This window comes from Copadichromis virginalis, linkage group LG18 (genome assembly GCF_057382275.1).
Source record: "Copadichromis virginalis isolate Kocher_CV1m ecotype Utaka linkage group LG18, C_Virginalis_male_GT1.1, whole genome shotgun sequence".
In the NCBI taxonomy this organism is placed as follows: domain Eukaryota; kingdom Metazoa; phylum Chordata; class Actinopteri; order Cichliformes; family Cichlidae; genus Copadichromis; species Copadichromis virginalis.
Genome location: NC_140635.1, coordinates 13648455 through 13663785, shown reverse-complemented (window position 1 = coordinate 13663785; position 15331 = coordinate 13648455). Strand labels below are relative to the sequence as shown.

At 42.3% G+C, this 15331-nt stretch overlaps 1 protein-coding gene across 2 annotated transcripts; it reads left to right on the top strand.

Moving 5' to 3' along the window:
* The first annotated feature begins 4637 nt into the window (after nt 1–4637).
* On the top strand, nt 4638–13686 carry LOC146687434 (uncharacterized). 2 transcript variants are annotated; one of them, XM_085439687.1, is made up of 3 exons: nt 4638–6383; nt 8561–9202; nt 13092–13686. In XM_085439687.1, exons 1-2 carry the CDS (start codon nt 5394–5396, stop codon nt 9098–9100), a joined length of 1530 nt encoding a protein of 509 aa, XP_085295813.1. In that variant the 5' UTR covers nt 4638–5393; the 3' UTR covers nt 9101–9202; nt 13092–13686. The 2 variants fall into 2 exon arrangements, with proteins under 2 accessions (XP_085295813.1, XP_085295812.1); XM_085439686.1 differs by having other exon boundaries at nt 13089–13686.
* The last annotated feature ends 1645 nt before the right edge of the window (nt 13687–15331 follow it).

The following is a 15331-nucleotide window of genomic DNA, read 5'->3' as shown; positions in this document are numbered from 1 at the left end:
ATCTTGTGTGGTCATCATGAACAGTGAGCAATTTCAAAAAATGCCTTGACACATTGAGGATATGCATTTTTTGGTCGCTCAGTCATGCAGTCTGACATTTTCTTTGTTTTTATCCAAGTCTGGACTAATAGTATACTACATTCATGTTGTGTACTTGATTTTATATTATGTTACAGTTACAGTAGGGATAAACAGGAAATATCAGCAGAAAGCACATGGGTTGAGTTGTGAAGAAGGAATTAAACTGTGGATTTTGAATAATAAGTGACTTTTAAGGCAGAAATGCTGAATGAATGGCACATTTCAAAGATTGTGCAAAGGTGCAGAAACCTTAAGGACCACTGCAGATTAAAATCAGTACTTTAACTTTTGGAAAAATTTGTTTTTTTTTATATGCTGGATTACAAATCACAAGGATAATCATCAGTCAGATGTTTCTTGTTGTGTTTGCATGGAGCGGTGAAACGGATACACATGCACACGGTGAAACAGGAGAGGACAACAGAAGGTCTACCAGCAATATAAATGACAGGAAAAACAATGGGACTCACACTACGCTGAAATGAAACGAGTGCACTTAAAGTATGAGAGAAGCCCTGTGATACTAATTAGACAGCATAATAAAAGGACGCAGCTACCCTGACATCCATTTGTTTCTGAAGGCTCAACATTAGCATTTTCTGAGGGTTGGGACAGACTGTGAAACCACTTGCACACCAAGGATAATCTGCAATATTTAAACATGGTATGACCAAGATAAAAAAAAAAAAAGGCTTAAATGAGTGACTGAACCCATAAACTCTGCAATGGAGGTAAAGTCAAAAAAGTTGTTTCTTCAAGGACCACAAGTCTTTTAGCAACTACAGCTATCGCCGTCTTGTGGACTTCAGAGGAATGTTTTTAGGCATTTCCACATTGGCTAATTTTGTTCGACCTGAAGGCAGTGCCCATGTTTTATAGTTTCTGAGTTAGCTGACAAAAATTTATGTTACTGTAATTTAATTTACGAGGCCCAGCAAGCATTAATCTGGGTAAATGTGTTGTTTTTGATGACAGTTTTGTTTAATAGATGCAGTCACTGAATATTTTGAGCCGACCCCCCTGACATGCTAGAATAATGACCTTTCCCCCTTGGACGCCTGCTAGGGGTGACCCTTGTTTCTCTTTTCTGGACTGAGCGGGTTTTGTCATGTTTCAGGTCTGCTTCCAGATCACTGCCTTTTCTAGAGCTACTCATGGAAAAATCCAGAAGCTATTGTAATTGTCGTCAAACCACATCTTCATTGATAAACACTGAGGTGTCAAAACTCATCATTAATGATACAGGAAAGGCTGTTAAACATTGTCTTTATGGGGGAAACAGCGAAGGAATGTGTTTTCCTCCTTTTGCTGAACTAAACGCACAAGTGGGAACCTAGCAAGAGAAGCTGTGAGCAGCTGGGGCCAAGCTTGCCCACAATTGCACACTAAGAGTGGAAGACTGAAATGGAGGGAGTGCATACCAGTCTACAGATACACACATTTGAAATATGCTGTGAAGCAGACTTACATTCACTCTATTTCAATCCATAAAGAGATTATTTCTAATGGAAACAACTTTGGTATATTTAATTGTGATGAAAAGGGATGAGTGTTTAGGGGATAAATCAATAAACATGGAGTAACAAGAACAAAGGAGGATATAGGTATTCTACAGAAGATTTCAAAATAAAAGGGCAAAACTCAGGGCCCATAAACTCAGGAATGGATTTAGAGGTCAAGTCAGAAAGCTTTTTTCTTTTTATTATAAGGCTCATGATAAAAGGACTAAGCTCTCTTCTCTTCTTTCTTTCTTTCTTTCTTTCTTTCTTTCTTTCTTTCTTTCTTAGCATGAGAACAGTTTGTAAATTTACATTCAGCAACAGAAAAGGGTCAAGCTGATTCTAATTTGTTGGACCAGATTTACAAAAGCCCTTTCTGTTTCACATTTAGGTTCAGTCACTGGGTTAGTTGGAGTATTTGATCATATTCTGATGCTTGCAGACTTATTGAGGGACAACATGGCTTGAAATATTCAGCAGTGTATTCTGAGGTAATAAAAATAAACCTATATATTTATACAAGTTAGTAGCTAGTTCAGAGAGGCTAAAACTAGCCTATATATTATGACAATAAACAGTATAATACAGACAAAACATACTCAAACACTACACATTGAATTATCCACAGTAAGTCTGTACATCTGCAGGTGGGTAAATAGGCCACATGCCATCCAGGACATTCCAGACACCATATTGAGCTCTTGTTAAGGGCTCAGTTCGAAATATCCATATGTGCTAATTAGGTCATCTTGACCATGGCGAGGACAAAAGAGTTCAGAGTGGTGAAGTGTGGCTCCTATTTTCTACTCGGTGCTTCCCCTCCAGTCGTGCAGTGAAGCGGGCCGGCTGACAAAAAACAGTGTGATGTAAGAGCTGCACAAGCTGGGAACTTTCTGAGGCAACATGCACACATATACTGCACCCATCTATATGTATGGGCACAGACCGTGTGATAATGACAACCTTTGATATTCCTTTTACCTCACAGACAAGGATCTGGCTGAGAAAACCCTCCTGAGAAGCACTGAGAACCCGATGACAGGCTGAGGTGTTGCTCTGTCTTCTCTTATCGACTTTCTCGTCTGTCTGTCTGTCTGGATTGAATGAATTTATATGTATGAGAGCGAGATGGCTGGAGCGCAGGACTTATATTCATGGGTTTAAAATGGCACCGAGAAAGTGTTCAAATGTGACTGATGACTGCTTTTTTCCCTCGCTCTCAGCTAACTGACTCTTTAGTATCGGCAGGATTGTGCTAATAAAAGCAGTCAAAATGTACTCAGTCTGGTTTGTTGTTCTCTATAGACAGATAACAATGGGGCATTTTGTCATAACATTTAAATAAGGCATCTATCCCTTTAATATCTCTGGCTGGAAATGGGGATCAATCACTCCTGTCAGGATTGCTAACAGTCATGTGACTAGAAGCAAGCCCAAAATGGCTGCTCATAGAGATTAACCCAAGCAAAATTCAAACCACTTGTTGGTTCCCTTTAGGGATATAAAGTCTTATGGCTTCCTTCAGATCTTTGTTTAGCTTTCAGTGCAGCAGCTCTACCTTTTAGGTCCACCCTCACTGCTTTAAAAAACCCAGCTGTAGCTGCTTGCATACTAAATAATGTACACAGTTATCTGCTACTGTAGCCGACAAATACCCTGACAGAAATTATTCTTTAAAGCAGCTGTAATTAATATTTTTACTTTATCAGGGTCATATGACTCCTAGCTTGTGTAAATGGCGTTTCATGGTGATTAACCCACAGAAATTTTAAACCGTCAGTTCCCTTCAGCACTATAGAGTCTTTGACATTCTTCAGATCTTTGTTTAGCTGTCTGTTTTGCAGCTTTGCTGTCTGAGTTTAACCTCACTGCTTTCAAAAAGCTTTAAATGCCGACTGTAGCCACCTGCATACCAAATAAAAAAAGTTATCAACTAGTGAAGCTGCTAAAGCATTCAGCATCTACAGTGGCAGATATTTCCCCCCGAGATGGTGGAGACTAAAACACGGCTAGAAGGAGAGGAATTATTATTGGACTTGCAGTCATCTAGTGGCCAGACACATGTTGCTCTGTAACATCTGGATGTGTCAACAGGTCGTGTTGGTGCATGTTCAGCATTGGAGGTTTCTACTTAATTTATATACCGATGACCGATCACAGCTTGTTCCCACAGAAATCAAGTGGATGAACATTGAGTTATTGCAGATTTTAAGAATCACTACACACTCAATCTGAACAACTTTACCTTTGTATATTTAAATATGCATATCTGTGCCCACATAAATAAACTGCACACAGATATATAAATTCCTCCGGCTGTGTTACACCAGTCTTTTCCAGCGGCTGCAGCTGCACTGCTCATCCTCCTGCTGCGATGGATGAATCCCCTTCATCTTCCTCTGCTGTTATTCTCAGTAGTTCTGTTTTACAACCCATTGTTTTCAAAGCTCCAGTTATTTTCTTTGAAAATAAACGCCTTGCCGTCCTCAGCCGCTGTGGACAAAGAGCTGCAATACTGACGCACTGTGCTATTTTGGAGGGAGAGAAAGAGAGAGAGACAGAGAGAGAGAGCGATCTTGATTACTCATCATGCTTATCTAATTCTGTTTTTTCTTTTTTGCTCCATTCATCTGGAGATTATCTTATCTGAAGAGAGAAGAAACTCAATCAAACAGATGATGAAATTAACATGGCTTGCAAACATTTAACAGTGTGCTGTTTAAGTGGCATTCAAATCCCAATGTATGGATTTGAGGGAGCAAAGATATCCTGCCTGTGCTTGCCTCAGCAGAAGGAAGTTTTGCACAACTGTTGAGGTGAAGTCACTTTAACTGAGACAGTGACAGAGTGCGGATGATAGGAGAGGCAAAGGACGAGGAGGAAAAGAAATTGGTGTGGAGAGAGGTAGAGAAAAGTGAAAAATGCTCCCCTTGGCAGTGGCTCTGTCTCCTTGACTCAGAGAGCTGTCTACTCCCTTGTGTGTATATGTTAGAAACCCCACCTCCCCCAAGTGCTTCTCTCCACCCCTCCCCTTCTCTCTCAGTCTCTGGCCGAGGAATCCCAGGCAGCGTTTAATTGCAGAGTGCAAAGGCTTTAGTTGGTCTAATGAGCTCAGCACCGGAGCTGGGACTCTTTCACGCGCTTCTCTCAGAGACAGAGATCCATGGAGTCCTTTAACGGAGGAGCCTCACAAAGCTGCAGGATTTCAGGTGGTGGGTGAAGAAGAAATTCTCAAATTCAGGTACAGCCGACGAAGTGAGAGAATATACCAGAGGCAAGAGACGGAGTAAGAGGTGGAGAAAGAGAAGAGAGCGGGAGAGGGGAGGGGAGGAAACGGGAAATACACTGCCAGAGTGAGAGAGAGAGAGAGAGAGAGAGAGAGAGAGAGAGAGGGACTGAAAGCCTGCAGCAGCAAATGAGACAGAACAACGAGGCGGGAGAGGTAGAACGAGAGACAGAGAGAGAGGGAGGGAGGTGGAGAGGGGCCCCGTGCAGGAGAGAGGGCTACAGGGTGAGGAAGAAGGAGTAAGAAAAAGTTACGAGAAGTAGGAGAAAGAGGGTATAGGGAAAGTACCTACGCAAAGATTACTAACTACAGAAGTGAAGACGAAAGGAAACAACAGGCAGGAAGGAAGGGGAGGGAGTCTTGGGTAGAGAGTTAAAAAAAAAAGAGCTGGTGAAAAGTTTTCTTGTGGGAAGACGCAGATGAGGAAAACAGAGCGAGTGAATGACTGGGCTGGAGAGAGCTGGGAGGGGAGGAAACCAGTTGTTTTCTAAGTCGTTTTCGACGCAAGTCTTTGGACTTCTTCGGACATGTACACAGAAGGCGCACAAGCAACGGGACACCAACGATTTCTTCAGCACAGCAACAATCCTGCCCCATGCCCCTGCCAGCACTGCATCCACTATGAGCCGTACGGCCATCACGGTGGACTGGGATATCAACCAGCATCACCCAGACAGACAGACCACCCATCGCTGGACTTCAGGAGAGACACCCGGGCTCCTCGGGTTAAAGATGTAGGAGGTAGAGCTTTCGTGGTGGACAGAGTTGAGAAAAGTGGTCATCACAGCCCACAGAGGAGGTCTGTGTTTGCAGGGCAGGGCCCTTATAGCCAGTCAGATGACTTGAGCCAAGTCTTCCCCTGGGAGTTGAACGCTGCCCAGTGGAACTACCCACTGGAGCCTGGGGTGAGACACTATTCATCTGTCAGAGAACAGTGTGGCTGTGTGGTGCGCAGCAACAGCAGGGCACACCCCTTTAACGCTGGGATACCACATCCTCTCCCTCATCTTCAGGTCAAAGGTCAGGGGTACAGACACAGGAGGACTGTCAGGTACGTCTCTGTGGATGAGGAGGAAAGCGATGGATGCAACTTTGAGAACCATCATTTGGACCTATACAATCCCCAACTGGGCCATTTGCACATGCCAAATGGCCACTGTAGACCGAGGCCTGTGTTCACCGAGGGAGGGGAGGAAGGAGATAGCCATCAGGACCCAGGGAGACTGAAGGGTGGATCAGAGGAGGGTTTGAATGGATGTGGTGGCTTTTTCCCCACTGAGGTCCCACAAAAGAATTTGAACCAAAGCAGACGGAAGGGGTCCTACATCCCTCCTTCCGACATCCCCAGTCCAGAAACCTCAAAATCACCATCCGGAAACAACCACCAGCTCCAGGGTTTGGAGGTGACAAAGCAAAAGAGACGGCAGGATTTGGTGAGGGATCAAATTCGACAAGTGGTGACAGATCTGGAGGATGTGTTGGGGGGTTTGAAGCAAGTTCACGTCGAGATGAAAGAGGTAGGAGGGTCTATTATTATAACTGTATAATCCTTACGTGTACATCAGGTGTCTAATATAGAAAAACCTGCATCTGGTGCAGATGACCCAGTCTTTCATCAATTCTCTCCTGGAAACTGTGACATTTAAAAGGATTAACACAAAGCTCAGATGCTGACATAACAATCCACTGTGCAGAACAGATTGACACAGGTCGTGTATCTCTGAGTGCACGTTCATGAAGAGCATGTCATTATATGTGTCCTTGTGTATACGTGTGTATGTGTATGTGTGTGTGTGTGCATGCTGACTGCATTGTTTGCAACTCAGTCATCATCTCCTACCGAAGCAGTGATTGAGAACGATTTGCTCTGACCTTTTGAAAAACGCTGCCGAAATTGGCAGCGTTCCGGGCAGCACATTAAAAAGCCTGGCTTGAGACTGTTACTAAATTATGCCCTGCTCTTACAGTATCCATTTTGCATGCAGCTGTAAAATGGCATTGATTCACAGCTGACTGCGTTGGTGCAAGGTCTGGCATTTTGCTGTTACAAATAAAAACCGCCATAATAGTGAACTGAGACAGTTGTAAACAAAAGAGATCCAGAGACAAAAAAGAGCTTTAATTTGACTAATTGGTTAAATTGTCTCAATCTGTTGTAGTTAGAAATAGAGTTTGGCAGCGGAGGAAGAAGCTTTCAGATCCATTACTTCAGTACAAATACCAAAACGTAAAAACAAATTCCTGCATTCAAAAGCCCACAAAAGTCTCCAAACTAAAGTGTTATGGCCTCGAAGAGCTACAGCTATCAACAGCATGTGCTAATACTGATGTATGTAGCATGTGACTGGTATTAAGGTGGAGCAATAGGTTAGGAAGAAATAAAAAAATGTAGATTTTTTTACGTTTTTAAAGTTTTCACACGAAACATGAAGTGTAAACCATTATTCAGTCCCTTGTAGAAGCACTTTTAGCGGCAGTAACTTGAAGTGATTGTGTTCTGTGTGACTTTTCAGTCTCACTTGTTGTTGTGGAGGAATTTTGGCAAAATCTACAATGTTGCTTCAAGTCATTGAGGTTTGCGGGCATTTGTTTATGCACAGCTCTCTTAAAATACCACTTCAGCATTTTGACACAGCAGGTTGAGGTCTGGACTCTGGGCCATTGCAACACCTTGATTCTTTACTTTTTTAGCCATCCTGCTGTAGATTTGCAGCTGTGCAGTGGGGATCATCGTCATGTTGTATGACCCAGTTTCGGTCAAGCTTTATCTGTCTGACAGATGTCCTCATATTTGGCTCTAAAGTACTTTGGGATACAGAGGAGTTCGTGGTTGACTTGATGGTAAAAGGTGCCCAGGTCCTGTGGCTGTAAAACAAGTCCAACTCATCACCTCCCCACCATCGTGCTTGACGTGAGGTTGTGTTGATATGCTGTGTTTGGTTTTCTCCAACTGTGGTGCTGTGAATTATGACGTCTCAACTTTTGTGTCATCTGCCCAGAGGTGTGGAGTCTTGAACTTAAACCATGCTGAAAAGCGAAGTCTTTCTCCTAAACTCTTCCACAGAAGCCATATTGGTTCAGTCTTAGAGCAATTGTACCTTCATGAAGTTTAATAATAATAATAATGGATTGGATTTATATAGCGCTTTTCAAGGCACCCAAAGCGCTTTCCAATGCCACTATTCATTCACTCTCACATTCATACACTGGTGGAGGCAAGCTACGGTTGTAGCCACAGCTGCCCTGGGGCAGACTGACAGAAGCGAGGCTGCCATATCGCGCCATCGGCCCCTCTGGCCAACACCAGTAGGCGATAGGGTAAAGTGTCTTGCCCAAGGACACAACGACCAGGACAGAGAGCCTGGGGATCGAACCGGCAACCTTCCGGTTACAGATGCGCTTCCCAACCCCCCTGAGCCACGGTCGCCCCAATATTAATATTATATTCAACATGCTAACTGAGATCTGTAGGTGTAGAGATTGGGTTGTTTTAAACTTCTCTGAGCATTACACAGTTTGACCTTGTTCAGATGTCCACTCCTGGGATGATTGTGGCATTTCGTTGACACATGAATGCTACAGACCAGCAAACTGCAGCAGAAAGTCGAATAAAAATGCAAGTACACAAACAAAGTACTGTAACTGAAACTCCACTGCAGTTTGTTCATATGTATTTCTCTCTATTTTCATTCAGGTGGTTGAGCAGATTGATCGTCTCACAGCGAATATCGACCTCAGTGAGGAGCCGCCCTGCATCGCTCAGGGGTCATCCAATAACTTTCACGACTCAACGCATTCAGGAGACCTCAGGGTCACCATGCTGCCCAATCACAAGCCAGCTTCAGTTCAGGCATCACAGCACGTCGATGAAGACCGCGTCATCCTCAGATCTAACTCTCCTTCTCCTGTCCACATGGCGTCGGTAGTGAAGACCAGCCACTTCACCCCGCCCAATCTAATTAAGGACCACGAAAAGCCAGGTTTGAACGGCCACCCGCCTCACCTGTACCCCTCGAAAGACTCCAACCACACAGGCCAAGCTCGTCCCGAACCCCACCCGCAGACCCTAGACCCTAAGGTCATCATAGGGAACAGCACCTCCAATCTAAGAACTCAAAAGCCTCCGCCTTACCCCCAAAACGGCCGCTGTGGGAAGGGCCCATACCCACCTCCCAAGCCTGTGAGGACCCCTGCCTACCCTAGTAGAGGTCGCCAGAGCACCAGCATGGTGTGAAGGAGGGGGGTGGTGTCCTCCAGTGCCATGGGGGCCTGAAACATGAGACCCTGCTGTAGTGACTGGAGGTCAAAGAGGGACCAGGCAGGGGAACAATTAATGGTACGTTTAGAGGAACTTTTTTTTCCTCCCTGTCTCTCTCTCGCTCTTCTTTTACAATGTTGATGTTTCTGTCCGGGCTCACTGCTGATTACGTTGGCTCTGTTTACTGGCAGCGCAGGGTTTAAAGGCAGTAAATGAATTGCAGCGTTCCTCCCTTTTTACAAAAAAGGATGTATGTGTTTGATATATGTGTTTTTGTGTGCGCGCGCGAGTGCGCGGTGTCTGTGTGTGGGCGGCAGCGAAGGGATTGTTATGCGTCTGCTTTTGTTGATGTCACATGATTTCCCAGTCTTCACTACACTGCAAAACGTGTCTGTCTTGGCAAGTGAAATGAGAAATTAGAGTTCATTCTTGAGTCTGGTTACACATGTGGTTGCAATTAGTCAACAGGGTGAGAAAATTTCATTCGCTGAAGTAAAATTCTTCTTTTACGAGTAGATTTGAGAAATTTCTGATCTTGCGAAATGCAATTAGCTGTTGATTATTACTCATTGCTGTTATTTTGGCTTAAAAAAGCACTTTAATATATTGAATGTGACGGCCTTAAATCTTGAGACTTTTTTTTGCAGTGTACCTTAGTCATAACTTCGAGGGAACTTGAACTTGGCAGGAGCTCAGCCGTTACTGGCAAAAGAAGACCCCACAGCCGCCTGACTGCAACCATGTGACAAAAAAAAGGTCGTCATTAGATTTACAGGAAGATCATAGCTCTGCCTCAGAGCTGGCATAATTTACTGTTATGGGCTGATGAGGTGGGACTGAGCCTTTCTTCTCATGCCACAGACAGATGTATCATCACAGAGCCAGACTTAATAACAAGGTGACTCTGTGAAAAAGTCCCTGTAGCAGAGGCAGAAAATTAGACAGCAGATATAGAGTTAAGCACTGGTTTTAAGAGTCCACCTTTGCAGATGCTGAAGACACGTGCGTGTTTCTGTACTTCCCTCTTGTGCAGAGTATGCGTAACTACAATCTATTTTTCTGGCTTCGAGTCGGGCAAGCACAGTCTGGTTTTAATCATAAACCCCCACCACCCCACCCCCCGGCCATGTGCCAAAACAAAATGAGGCAAACTTTGGATTTATTTGTGATGTCCATATAAACAGAAGCACTCCACATCCACTGCTGCAGGAAGAGGCGCACATCCAAGGCTGCAGCTTCAGGTCGAATCTGACAGGCAGATGAAAAGGGTCGGCAAGGCGTGCGCCTTTGAACATTCTTTCAGTTGAATGAGATGAGGGTGTAAGTGTAACATAGCTCGTCCGCTCAACACTGTCCTTTCACAGTTTTTCAAAGCATCGTTGCTGTTGACATTTTAAAGGTCTGAGTCATTTGAATTAGTCATCTAGAGCAGGTTCAGTGTCAAAATGACAAGCACAAGACATTCTGTGCCTCCATAAGTTTTTCCTTGACTCCTTTTATTTATCGCTAAAAGATTTTCAATTAGCTTCCTTTAATGTGATCAGTTCCTATGACGTGCATGACTAACACTAAATACCTCATTTACTGCGCAAAAATTAAAGGTAAGACATTTACAGGAGGAATGTTTAAGGCTCAAAGTTGATCACTGGATTTTTTTTGTAAAAGTGCCGGCAAGAAAAAATTACATCCTGGCCAGTGGGGACAGTTGCCTGGTTGTATCTTTGCGAGGACTCATAGGTGAATGTGTTATATACAGCATTATGTCTAACTTCAATTAGGGTTTATGCTTTGTTTTTTTTATTATTAATGATGTTTATTTATTAATATTTAACAAGAATGATACGTATCGATGTATTTTATTGATATCACTATTAGCTAGTTTGTCATTTATGAGAAAACCGGTTGAACTGGCTTTAAACAAACCAGAGGTCATTCAAACAGATAATGAGTGATACAGTTGTACATTTACAAATAGTGGTTTCAACTGTGGTAATTCATTATGAATAAGCTGCTCCCTTACTTGTAAGAGGTCACTACAGCAGGTTGAGCTGCATATTTGATCACTGCCTTTAAAGCAACTTCATGGCACAATTGTGTCATAAATTATTTTGTTATAGTCCAACTACTGCTGTATTTTATAGTCTCAGGTTTAAGAGTGCTCATGTTTTATATTTAGCAACACTTTTAAATTCATAACATGGAGAAAGTTGACAAGTTATTAAACCTTTTTTTTAATCTCACAGAGAAGAGTGAAGGGCAGAAAGTTTGATCATCTTAAACTTAAACAAACTGAATGAAAAAGATGAGTTGTATAAAAAGTCCCTCTCCTATCATCGGTTTGTAGGTGCTTTTTGCCAGTACTTTTCCATTTTTAAATATATTTATTTATTTATTATTAATGATCTATTTATTTATTTTTGTCTTTAATTTTATTTTTAAGCACTTTGATCAGCACATGCTTTTTTCTTTTAAAAGTACCATATAAATAAAGTTGGCTTGGCTTAGCTTGGCTATGATGCATTTTAGGAATTGAGACATCCTTCAGCACGGCGCACTGAGATTGATTGTCATAGGCGGGAATATGGAGGAGAGGAGGAGGCACAAATTAGTGAAATGAGAAAAGCCAAAGGCTAAGCACACACCAGGGAGAAGGGCAAAAAAGCACAGGTGAACTCAATCAGCGGGAAGAAAACAAAGGCCCAAATTTATCACAGGCGTTTCTTTTCTTACTCATCATTGCATCTTGTATTAAAAAGTGAGGTGGGCCCACTGGAGAATCAAAGAGAGCAGCATTATCATGAAATATGATGTTTATTTACAAGGCCCTGCTGCAAAGACGGATTGCTTCCCTCTGCTCTTTGATTGAACTGAAACACAGTACTTACAGTGTCTGGTCATTAGCCGTACCTCTGATTCACCCTGAATTTTTAAAAACTGCTGCCTATAAGTGGGAGAAGGTTAAAAAAATTGCATAATGGGTTGTTTTTTGGTGTGTCTGTCTCAAGTTTTGTGTGTGCTTTTTGTCCACGGTTGAAAGAGAGCTCTTGATCTCAGTGAGACTTCCTTCCTTCCTAAAGGATTTAACCATTAAGAACTTGTAGAGCCACATTAGGTAACTTTCAAAATAAAACTGGGAGGAACAGAAAGGAATAAAGTCATGCAGACCAACAAGAAGGCAAAGGGAAAGTTTGGCATAAAAACCAAACAGAAATAAAAGGGTAAAGCTAGTAAAACAAAGCATCCGTGGCTGGCTTCTTTGACAATGAGATTGTGCCTATTTGTTGTTACAGTTTACTGAGGTTGGACTGTAGATTTTCTTTCCCAGTTTACATTTAAAAAAGGATGGAAATTTAAAAATGAGTATAGTCTGTGCAGGAAGTAAATAGATCTGATTAAGTCCTGAAACACTTTTTCTATTAAAAGTTTAACTTTAAAAATGTGCACCTCATGTTCTGTGTGTTTAGTGTATGCTGTTTGTATTTTATCCTTTCACTGCTGCCTTGGTTACAAATAAAAAAAGGGAGTCAGATCAGGAGCATCCTTTATAAACTCGACCGTGACCACTTCCAAAAAAAAACCCCACTCCATGGCAGAAATATCGTTCCTCTGAAAGCCAGAAACCTACCGCGGCTTTCTCTGAAACAGACACAAAACTCTTCTCACAAGTTTGATAAAAGCCATGTTTGAGGTGCTTCTTTACAAGTCAGCAACATGACTCACAAGGACACACACACACGACACTACACGCACTGCCTCACTGTCAGTACAGCACAGACTTACGCTCTGTTTCCATGGCTCCACCAATGAGTAATGCGGCACGAAAAGCCTTGAGAAGAAGCATAGTTAATATGAATGTACTGTGTTTCACCGGGAAGGGCAGGCGGCACCAAGCCTGAGCTCACTGAGGTGCTGAGTTCTGCATTTAAATAATTTTTTCCCCTCTTCTCTGATGTGATGTTTCCAGCAGGAGCTGATGCCACTGAGACGAGCTGTCAGCTGGTGGAAACAGAGCACGGCCTGAAGGTGGGGTTATTTCCAAAGGGAAAGCTCCCCCGAGAGTCGACCTGTGACTGCACGTCACGTGAGCGCACAAGTGTGGAGGAGAGGCAGTCGAACTGTTTGAGAATTTAAATGTGTGAGAAAGTAATGAGAAGGATAAACTGCAAACTTATTCTCAACAACCATCAACCTGAAACATAAAGGTAGCTTTTCATGACAGTATTTATTTCTACTATTTTTATATTGAAAAAGATTATCTATTTTCAGGCAGCTTATACTAGTCTGGATACTACCTGTACTATATTAAGATTTATATCATATAAACTATGGTGAAGATATTTTCCATATCAACTATTTCTCTCTGTAACATGGCTTTTAAAGTACAAGAGGAAAGAAAGTGAGGATAGAGGAAGCTAAAATTAAATGGCAATACTTTTGATTTTCCTGCACCTTCCTCATGCAAATAAATCCAACATCTTAATCATCTGATTCTTGATAAGTTTCACTGACTGCTGAATGTCCCACTAAATATTAAATATGAAATAAAAGAAATGACACCAGCATTTTATTACCCCTGCCTCTGAGAAATGATTTATACACTCGCTGAGCCTGACTGAAGTGAGAGGAGCTGTTGTAGGAATACTTCTGGGCCTGATCTGGAGATGGCAGTGTGTGATCTCTCATGGCCTTATTCTGTCAGCGCGCTTGAGGCTGTATCCATGGCCAGCAATGCCAGCGTCTGTGTCTCTGTTTGTTTAAATCTTGTCTGAGAATTTCACCACTCTCCTCTCGCAAGCGCCTGCTGCTATCCAAGCGCTTGTTGCTTCCTCTGAGAGCCACTTACAAAATATCCCAGTTTCTTGGCCTCTTTCCGTGCCCGTATCGCTGATGGAAAGCTACAGTGACAGATGGAGCATGCAAACTGTTAACTGTCCTGGGTGTTTTGTCACTCACTGTCTGCAGCCTGAAGCGGTGTAAGTAATTGTGCTGTGTGACTGGGAGGCAAGGTTGTAAAGAGTTGATAAGCTGCTGTGGATAGATGGGGAAGGTCATGTGCCAGAGGCTGTTATTAACTTGTCAACATTAAAAATTAAAAATATTTTTTGGCCCCTCAAGCAGGGCCTTGTATTGCACCATTGTCTGGTAACAATATACAATAACGCTGTAGCCAAAGATTTTTTTTAAATTATGGGTTTTATAATCTGATCTGACCTGAAGTGTTTCTCAAGTTTGCAAATAAACAAAGAAAATAATGATAAATTCCTAGCACACCTCAACAGCTCAGTGTTAAGCCAAAAATCATTACAGTTGAATATACTAACCCAACTCTAGCTGTCTGTCAAGCTCTCCAGCTCAGCACTTTAGGCAGTGGATTTAACACTCAAACGCCACGGTAATTTTTAAACAACTGGTTCTGAATGTTGATTTACACACAGAGGAAAATGCACTCCTCAGTTCTGGCCATGTTGATTAGCTGAACGAGATCATTTTTTAAGTTCATGAGATTGATTAAAGCACCATCTCCAGGTTTAAAGCTAATGCCTCTGAGGATATCAGCCATTAGCACTGAGAGTTAAACAGATTACTTCAGAACTTCATCAAGGTGTTACGATAAAGTTCAAAATCCAGCCATGCATGTAAATAAGGATTTACAAGGTTTAGCAGAGGAGTGAGCAGACCAGTTTACATCTAAAAATGAAAAACCACGTTCTGACTTAAGAATTTCTAAAACACAGCACCGCTATAACTTTGAATATAAACATGGAAAGCTAATTAGCAGGAATCTTTTCAGGGATAGTGAAGTTAGGCTAGCTAGAATAACTGAACCAATGACTGTAGAAAACATTTACTTACATACATGTTTCCAAAAGGCATTTTTTATTCAACAGACCCCCATTTTGGATGTGTGACAATCAGAGATGGGCAGTAACGAGTTACTGTCATCCGATTACTTTTTTCGAGTAACGAGTAAAGGGAGTACATTACTATTGCAAAAAAGGTAATTAGATTACTGTTACTTTCCCGTAAGCACACTGCGTTACTAAAACCCGGATTTTTTCTGCAAGTGTCTCATGACAATGACATAAGCGAGTGCAACGTTTGTGGCAACAGCTGTGTGCAGATCAAAAATGGATAATATATGGAGTGCAGCGTTTAAAGCGTGGAAGTACTGACCTTACTTTGAGTTTGATTCTGTAAAACGTGACA

Bases quoted from the DNA above. Each gene is read 5' to 3' on its own strand.
- LOC146687434 (XM_085439687.1), top strand. From the start codon at position 5,394: ATGTACACAGAAGGCGCACAAGCAACGGGACACCAACGATTTCTTCAG. The intron at 6,384-8,560 runs GTAGGAGGGTCT...ATTTTCATTCAG, and splicing joins TTCACGTCGAGATGAAAGAG to GTGGTTGAGCAGATTGATCG.